General features: G+C 43.2%; 1 protein-coding gene across 1 annotated transcript; it reads left to right on the forward strand.

Annotated features, from left to right (window-relative positions):
• Positions 1-555: 555 nt before the first annotated feature.
• MINAR1 (membrane integral NOTCH2 associated receptor 1) lies at positions 556-8,179 on the forward strand (the record flags this gene model as incomplete). Its single annotated transcript, XM_079541187.1, has 3 exons — positions 556-2,853; positions 4,326-4,580; positions 7,982-8,179. The coding sequence occupies 3 exons, from the start codon at positions 556-558 to the stop codon at positions 8,177-8,179; spliced, it is 2,751 nt and encodes a 916-aa protein (XP_079397313.1).
• Between the last annotated feature and the right edge of the window lie 1,641 nt (positions 8,180-9,820).

Here is a 9,820-nt window from a genome sequence, read left to right on the forward strand (position 1 = left end):
AGGCTGGTGAATGGAGCTGCATTGCCCAGCTTTCTCTGGGATCATATCACTGAAGAGGATGTGCTCTGTCCTTGATATTTCTCAGCCTTCAGACGCTCCCTGATTGGCAGGCAGCCCTCTAGCATCTGCTGGATTGGTTTCAAGATTGTGAGATTTTTTTTTTCCTTAACTCTTTCTATTCTTCTCTCAATAGCAAGCAGGTTGTCACAGTACATCTGCCATGAGTTCAGCCCCTGCAAAGCTCCTGCTGTTTATTCACTTGCTCATTTTGGCAGATACTGACACAAATGAGCCTCCTTGGATGAAATCCTGCTTCCATTTAAGCATTATTGACTTCATTGATGCTAGGATTACAGCCTTGGAGGTTGGAAACTTGAGGCTGGGTTATAAAACCGATCCCTTGATTGCATGACTAGAGTCAGGTCCCATCTGTGGCTGAATTACAAGGTCCTGGGCATTATCTATGGGTGACTTACAATCTTTTCTGTTTGCTGTTGTGTGTTGCTGTAGAAGTGGAACACAGTTTCCAGTTAAATGACAAAATACGCTTAAACTATGGAGTCCAACCAGGAAACCTCACTCTTTCTGGTGAAGATCTTGGAGGAGCTGGACACAAAGCAGAATACTGTTTCTTACCAGGATCTCTGCAAGTCACTCTGTGCAAGGTTTGATCTGTCCCAGCTGGCCAAACTCCGTAGCGTGCTGTTTTACACTGCTTGCCTGGATCCTAATTTCCCAGCAACTTTATTCAAAGACAAAATGCGATGCACTGTAAACAATCAGCAATCAAAGAAAATCATGGTGGCAGCAGATATAGTAACGATATTCAACCTTATACAAATGAACGGGGGAGTGGCCAAGGAGAAACTTCCAGTTGCAAGGCAGAAAGTGAAGAAGAAGGAGTCCTTTGAGTCATGTAGGTCTGACACGGAGATCTGCAACATGGCAGAGTGCGTGCCCAACTGTGAGCTGAGTGAGCAGGACTTCAGCCAGGGCTTTGCAGTCAGAAGGTCTTCAAAATGCAGGAAGATGGACTGCAAAGACTGCCAGCAGTTTGTTCCCTCATCAGAGCCCAACTTCTTGCTTGGAGTTAACAAGGAGATGAAGGGCCGGGCTGCATCTCTGGACAGGCTGCAGGCTCTGGCATCCTATTCCATTGCCACGTCTCCACCGTGTGAGATGCAGAGCACGTACTTCCCCATGAACATTGAAAATGAATCTATTTCAGACCAAGACTCTTTGCCTATAAGCACAGGCCTGAAAGAAACTTTCATTTCAAACGATGAGCCATTTGTGATGCAGTCGTGTGTCCAGAAAAGAAATATATTCAAAGAAGATTTTCATAATCTGATTACAATATCTCCCAACTTAATACCATCCAACAAAAAGCCAGAAGATGGACACAGAGAGCCTCAGAACAGAAAAGAAAGCTCTAAGCAGACTTTTTTCAACCACAGCTTTGAAATGCCATACAGCAGCCAGTACTTGAATCCAGTTTATTCTCCTATACTAGATAAAAGACGAGTGAAGCACGAGAGCTTAGATGATCTTCAAGCTTCAACATATTTCGGCCCAACGACTATTCTTGGGCCCCAGGACACCAAAAAGTGGACTGGAAAGCCAACCAAACAAACTGCCTGGCCAGCTAAAAGCTGGAGTTTAAATACTGAGGAGGTACCTGACTTTGAACGATCATTTTTTAATAGAAAGCAGTCAGAAGAGAAGCCACGGTATCAGAGCTCAAACAACCCATCTCCAAACTTCCCTTCAGCTGACAGACATCAGTCCTACCTAAATCCGAAGGATCAGCAACCCATTATGCAGACAAACTACGCTGTGAAACAAAATGGACACAAACCCAAGGAAATTCCTTCCATTCTAGATGTGGAAAAGCACGAGCCAGTCAAAAAGTTTAAGGACAAAAGCATTAATTGCACTTCTGTTCAAATCTTAAGTATTGACAGAACCATGAGTGTTGGGACACAAACGGAGCAGCAAGTCCTGGACCATAAGAAATGTAAGGATTTGTGTGCACCTGGGCAAGCCAAGTATGCAGAGCGGCACTCTCTTAAACACTCAGATGATGACTCTGAAATAGTGAGTGATGATATCAGTGACATTTTCCGGTTTTTGGATGACATGAGTATCAGTGGGTCCACAGGAGTGATGCAGTCTTCGTGCTACAATAGCACTGGTTCCTTGTCTCAGATGCATAAATCAGACTGTGACAGCTCACCTGAGCACAATCTGACTAAAATCTCCAACGGGAGTGCCTGCAACAAATTAGATAAAGTGGTCCGGGCAGATATCAGTAACGTGGATGATGAACTGAAAACGAGTGTCTGCAAATTAGTTTTGAGGATTGGTGAAATAGAGAAGAAACTTGAATCGCTCTCAGGCGTCCGAGAAGAAATCTCCCAGGTCCTGGGAAAATTAAGCAAGCTGGATCAAAAAATTCAGCAGCCAGAGAAGGTCAGCGTGCAAATAGATCTCAACTCATTGACAAGCGATGCCGCGTCAGATGAAAGTAATTCCCCCCAGATATTTCAGTGCCACAACACTCCTCATGGGAGCAAATTAGAGAACAATCCTGAATGGTGCTGTTCAGACGCCAGCGGAAGTAACAGTGAGAGTCTTCGAGTAAAGGCCTTAAAAAAAAGCTTATTTACTAGGAGGTCATCAAGATCATTAACAGAGGAAAATAGTGCAACTGAATCCAAAATAGCAAGCATTTCAAACTCTCCTCGAGACTGGAGAGCCATCACTTACACCAACAAAGTTGGCATCACAGACGAGGAAATGAAAGATAGAGATGGAGGAGAAAACAAGGACTGGCACAGGAAATCTAAAGAGGTAATTTCAACCTTAGCTCCCATAATAAACACCTAAAAATAATCTAGTTATGAATGTTTTCCACAGTCACCACGAGCCTCAGGATATGGCAATTCTTTGCCCTGCCATGTTATTCCTATCCTTATTGTTATCGTAATTGAGTGATTTTGTACCTACATATTTTGTGCTGAGCAGCTGCAATATGGTCAAGTTGTTCCTAAAAGCACTTTGCTCTTTTGAAAAGAGAGAGGAGTAATTTGGGTGAAGTCTTTGAAAGAAGATGATGTTCATCATCGTCATGTAAGGAGGCCAGGTAATTAACTTGGTGAAAAGAGCATGAGGAAAATTGTTACAGTCTGAAATTCTCCAGAGGTTGGTTTAAAAAGATGGTTTGAAATTGCATGGCGATGGCTATTATATGAGAAGCATATTTAAAACGCAAAAAAATATATTCATGGTTTTGAATCCCTCAGGAAAAGAATCTTTGCATGTGCACCATGAGATGCAAACTGTAGTTACGTATCTGACTGTAACAGCCATTTACAAGTGTCTTAAACCCTCCTCTGTCTTGTTTTTGTCAGTCAGAGGATCTCTGACCATCTGTCCCAACCTCTGCCCACTGCTGCCTTCACAGATAACATGCCTATTGTGGCTGTCCTTGCACAGAGATAGGGTTGCTGCTCAGCTACAACTGCGTACTATGTGGGCAGTTTCAGTTTCAAGGAAGTGGAGGCTGGTAGAGGGCACTGGGGATCCTACAGCTCCATTGTCTACCAAGAACACAAGATGGCCTTGCTGTGACTCCTTAAGATGGGGATAGAGGGCAAAGAATGATTGAGGAAAGAGAGGGTGACGTTTGATGGGGCAAGTCCAAAGGGATGAACAAGAAGCCATGAACCATGGGTTATTAGCAGATTGCAGAAGGGGAAGAGGGTTACCCTTAGTAAGCACAACTCTCAGCATTTCTGTACATTCATCTGTCCAGAATGAAATGCTGATTTTGAAAGTCCCTTCCTTGCTTCTGTGGTAGAGTATGGATCACGTCGGATTGATTCAACGGGTGGTATGGTGTCAAGGGGAGAGTATTCCAGGACATCTTCCTGACAAGATCTGATCTGGAAACACAAATCTGGAAGCTTGCATGGGGCTCATAGCTTTACCAGGTCAGCTAGGATTTTCTGCATGTCAGGGCTATTTTCAGAATAGTTTTATAGCCTGCAAACAGCACGAAACCTAAATTTCCTCTTTGCATCTTCTTTGTGTTCACGCTGTGGAGAGCCAAGTCTGTAAAATACCTCTTTGATCTGGTTGTGAGAAGAGGGTGGGCAAAAAAGATTAAGGACAACCAAAGCCTTTGTTCTAACTGGTACTTCTCTTATTGTGACCTATAAGCAATATCTTTTGGTGAGTCTGAAAGGAATATCTCTATCCTCTGTGTTTAACTCCCTCATAGTCCTGTTTCTTTTCTCAAATTCTTTTGAACCCTATTGCAGGCAGACAGGCAATACGAAATCCCACAGCCACATAGACTCCCCAAACAGCCAAAAGATGCTTTCTTGATTGAACAAGTCTTTAGTCCTCATCCTTACCCTGCATCACTCAAGTCACACATGAAAAGCAACCCGCTCTACACAGATATGAGGTTGACAGAACTGGCTGAAGTGAAACGTGCCCAGCCGTCGTGGACCATAGAAGAATACACGAGGAATTCAGGGGATAAAGGCAAGATTGCAGCATTGGATCTACAAGTGAGTCCCATTTTTTTTGTTAATGTGAATGGCTTGTTTGTGACTGGATATTACTAGAGTATGCATTTAAGAAGGGATTTGGATAGCTCAGAAAGGAGCTATTTAGTGTTGAGCCACTAGTCTGGCTGATCCCTATCCATCCTGGCTAAGAACAAAGAAAAATGTGGATGTTTGATTGCTGAATGATGATCCTTGCCAGGTTGGTGCTCCCTCTTATTCTGTAATGGAGAAATGTCTGGTAGGCCAGCACAAAATCTGTAGCTCTAACAAAGAAGATGGGGATAACGGGGTGCAGAGATGAACTGCTCATAGCAAGGCAGTGGGGGGAATCTAGCATTGTTGCTTTTTCTTTTATCCTCATTCTGTCTGAATTGTTCACAGAGAATTTGTGTTAATGCTTTTTCCACTTTGGAAACATGAAGCAAGGTATTTGTAGGAGACATTCAATACTGTAACTCCTTCTGAAACACATCGCTGTTATGGCATTGAAGAGGCTGCTGGAACAACAAGCTCACATGAAGAGCAGATCAGTTAATGTGTCTTGCTCACATTTTAGTTCAGTTTGCAAATGTGTGTCCCTTTGTGCTAATTCTTCCAATAGTCACTGCTTGCCTGATTTTGGTTCACACTGCAGAGTGCCAACTGAGTTTGTTCATTTTAAACTATATTGTGTATTGTGTTCCCTGAGCAAATGATGCACTCCCGACCACTATTGGGCCAAATCAGAGGTAGTCCCAAGCCACTTCCCTCCTTCAAATTCAGAAAGGGAGATCCAGGGTCTTTACTGCTTTTCTGCTGATCTGCTCCTACCGGGTTGTACAACTTGTTAATGCAGGCATAGCTATATAGCTTAAAAAGAATAACAAAAAACAGCAGAGTGGGTTAGTGAAAGACAAACCCAATTTGGGGTTTAATTTTTCCCAAATCACTGTATATTTGAAGCTGCTATAAGAAGGGTCAGGCTGGATGGGGCTCTGAGCACCTGATCAGCTTAGGTGTCCCTGTCTGTTGCAGGGGATTTGGACGAGATGACCTTTAAAGGTCCCCTCCAATTCACACTATTCTATGATTCTATATAGCAGCAGGTAGAGCCAGCAGGGGACTGGTGCTGACCTCAGGCATTCTGGGCTGCTTGCAGACATATGCATGCCCCAGAGCCGAGCAAGCTGCCTTGGTTAGCTGCTGGGCTGGCAGTGTTGGAAGCACAGTGACCTACAGCCCAGGGCTGATCAGCAGTGCATGCAGTCACCCCCACAGTGCTATAGTGCAACTTGCATAAATGATAGCGAAGGAATTTGGGCACAGCATATTTACTTCCAGGGTCAGCTCTCGTGAACACCCTTATCCTCACCAAGCTTTGCTCCTTGCAGTGGCTGAAATGCACTCAGAAATTGAACAGCACAGGGACCTCAGCTGTGTGCTGCTCTCTGGGATTTAAAAGCATCAAGGGGTTTACCAAATTCCTTCCCTTGTCATTGCAGCCCATGTGCTATAGTAGGAAGAGGTTACAAGCAGTTCCTCTGCAGCAAAACAGCCCTTATCTGCTGAGCAGAGGCAACTGGGGAGGTGATATTTGGAAGCATAACTCCCCTGGGAGAAGTGTTCTCCATCTGGTCCTTGTAGGACTGCTTTCTTCCATGTAAGCAGCTCTGCACGACTGTGAGCAAACCAGAGAAAGCAGCTTAGTGCCACCATTTATCTTTAGGATAAAGGTGATAAAACTTTACAAGTTTGATTCTCTCCCCCCAAAAGGACTGTAGGAATTGCATCTACTCCACAAACCTCACGTCTAGACTTCATAATAGAGCTTACTGACAGACTTAAAGAACAGACGCAGACTGATGAGTGGGTTTTCCTCAGTGATTAATTTTATTAGAACTGAAAGTAAATACATTATGCTTTAATGAACATTCCTACATCTGGCAATGAAATGGGAAAGGAAGCTGACTAACAGTAATGGGCCTTTTTAATAATGCATCTTCCTTCTGAAGTAGTTAAAAGGTCAATATCAATGCAGAGGGGTCTGAAAGTATAATTCCCTTGAAGCATAGCACGGCTGTCCTTGGTTTTGTTTATGCAGTTGTTTGCTCATTTAAAATTTCTCCTAATCTTCCTTTAAAGCAGAAATTGCAAAATTGCATTTGAGTCAAAGGCATGGGGTCCAGGTGAGATCCCAGTGCTTTGTCCTGTGTATAACGAGGCACTGTCAGGATGAATGGTGCAGCATGAAGGCTCAGCTGATGGTCTCTGCTTCAGCTGTCATAGAGATCTCCGTTAAACGATCATGAAACTGCTGCTTAATTGTTTATTTCTGAGGTGGCTATACAGTACTGCCATGGAATGCTTCTTTGCATAAAGCACATAGTGCTTCCTGGCAAAGGAAGGTTTCAGCCAGCAGCTCATGGCCACAAATCTCAATGAGCCAATTAAAGGCTTACCCAAAGCCTTCTCAAGTCTGCTGGAGTTTCTTTGTGCTGGCTCCAGTGAGCTTTGCATTGGGCCCATTATGGCGCAGAAACGTCTGTGTTAGGGTATTCTCACTGGGAGATTTCTATGGGGAATCTTCCTTATTTTTTAAAGAAATGGCCTTTTGGATACTCAGACACAGGAGACAGCTTTAAGGAAAAGTTGTCATTTTTTAATTTTTTTTTTTTTCTCTCCTTTTTCACACTTTTGCTTTCTTTTCTTCTACTAAATACAATACAGTGCCTGCTGTTTGGGTTTTCCATTTTTCCCCGTTTTCCCTTGGAGAAAGGATGGAAGGGAAAAAAAACAACCACAAGCAAGGTGGAAATGTAAAGCTCAAAGAGCTCAAAAATTGTAATGAATGAAAAAAAAAACAGGAAGAAAAAAACATAAGAAATAAAACACTCAAAAACCCCCAATGTCTTGAGTGGGCCTGTGTGGAGCCAGAAGTTGGACTCAGTGATTCTTACGGGTCCCATACAACTTGGGGTATCCTATGGTCCCATGGTTCAAATTTAGGGTTAGCTTCATAAAATGTCAGTTGTAAGGAATGTGTGTGAGGAACCCTTCCTACCAGCTGGGCTTTAATAATTTAGAAAGCAGTGACAGCCCGGTTGCTGACATCTCTGCTGCCAAGGAGATTAAAGAGATCTTATTTAAATGCCACCCAAGATGATGACGTTTCCAGCATATCAGAAGTATGTTGGGTATTTTGCAGCAGAACAATACCATTGAGGGAGTTTATTTCTTGCAGTATTTTGTTGCCTCTTCCTTCAGTCTTGCGGAAGTGGGATTGGGAGAAATGCAGTTGGAGGGATGCACGGAGCAGCCATAGCTCACTTCATCCTGACAGCAGCTGGGAGGCGTTCTGGCTTTGCTTGCTTTATTGGTGACAGATCCCAGGCACTTAACAACTGTTTCCTTTTAATTTTTAGACTCAAGAATCTTTAAACCCGAACAACTTAGAGTACTGGATGGAAGACATTTATACTCCTGGCTACGATTCCTTGTTAAAGCGCAAAGAAGCCGAGTTCAGAAGAGCAAAGGTGTGCAAGATAGCTGCCCTGATAGCAGCGGCCGCTTGTACGGTGATCCTGGTCATTGTAGTTCCCATTTGTACAATGAAATCCTGAACCCACGGACACAGCTGTGACTGCAGCTGGGCGCATCTCAGAGAGCTCACTCCCTGTTTCAAACAGCCGGTGGCAAAACTGTAGAGGAATCTGCTAAGGAGGAACGTTCTGAGGATATCCTGATGGAGAGTGCTGCAAACGCAGACAAAACGTGAAATGATGAGAGAGAACGTTTTTTGAGAAGTGTTATTTCAAATAATGGTCCGTGTGCGCGGCAGAGCTGATGGGAACTTGGTTCCATTTTTATGCATTTTTAGAAGTGCAATATTTTTTTTCCTAAAGAGACAATATAATGTTTTCCAGAGACTGATGAGAATCCAGAAAAAGGGTGAGGTTTGTCTGAGCTATGTTGCATTCGGTGGAGGTGTGAGTACCTGCAGGAAGCACTGTATAGAAGGGAATGTTCTGTATGCATTACATCGGGGAGCTGCAAATGTCTTAAAGCTCTACAATGTAGAAAACTCTGAATGTATTGTATTTATTTTATAGTATTTATGCATATCATGATCATTTGATTGAAAGCAGACTGTGTAGCCATGAACAGAGTTCATTTCTATGTTCAGATTAAAAAGGGCTCTTTATATTTGGTCTTGCCCTAAGACCCACTGTCATCACTGAGTACTTAGATAAGTGCAATGTGCTGCAGACCAAAAAGATTATGTTCTAAAGCAATCAAAAGAGGTTTCAGTTGCTTCTGTTGAATAACATTTGCATAGAGCTGGCAAACATGCCTTGCCGAAAGGGTATTCTTTACCTCTGCAGACAGTGGAATTGTCTCAATTTCACTCCTGCCAGCAAGCAAAGCTGGCAAATCCAAGCAACGCTCTGCTAAAGTTCTTGCAAATGTAATCTGAACAGTTATAATTTTGTCACAAAGTCTTTGTGCCTTTTTTTAGACTGTGGATTAAATAGAACGGTTTAATTTTGCTATTTTAAGCCCATAACATAAATCATGGCATAATGGGTACTAATGGAGCTTCTTTTCCTGCAAGCCTTCTATACAGTTCAGATTGCTCTTCAAATTGCAGGGCTGGTGGTTACTGAGCACTTATATTAAGGGCACAGTTTTTCAGCACTGGTGGAAACTTGCTGTTAATGCAATGCATTCAGCGCAGGGAGCCCTTCTGCTTCCCTAGTGCTAATGTGCTTAAGAACGATGGTTGACTCTACTGGGCAGCAAGAAGTCTGTAACCCCATGAGAAACATCCATTTAATGCCCTATCCCAAATGCACGTAGCAGGTTAAAAGGAATTCTCAAGCTATGACAGAAACTCCCTGTCAATGCAGTGTGTAAGTAAATACCTGGACAGTATTTCTCTTCTGTCACAGATAGATGGGAAAAAATATCTAAAAAAAGTATTTTCAAGAATTAACGTGATCTTGCTGGTCTTCTGAGAGAAATGAGATCCTCTCAGTAAATGCTTTTTACGGAAGGTAATTTGGCTCCTTCACAGCCATGTAGCAGCTGTGAGAGCGTCCCCTGCCCGTCCCTCTCTGGGTGGATGGGATGCACAGCCTACACCAAAACCTGCACCTCCTGGTGCAATCCTGACCCAAATCCTGTGGTTTTTTTTCCCCCATTTCTATACTAAGATTTCTCTTTCCTTCCAGGTGCTGCAGGATGGAGTCACAGTAGACAGG

Source organism: Tetrao urogallus (genome assembly GCF_951394365.1).
Source record: "Tetrao urogallus genome assembly, chromosome: 11".
Classification (NCBI taxonomy): Eukaryota; Metazoa; Chordata; class Aves; order Galliformes; family Phasianidae; genus Tetrao; species Tetrao urogallus.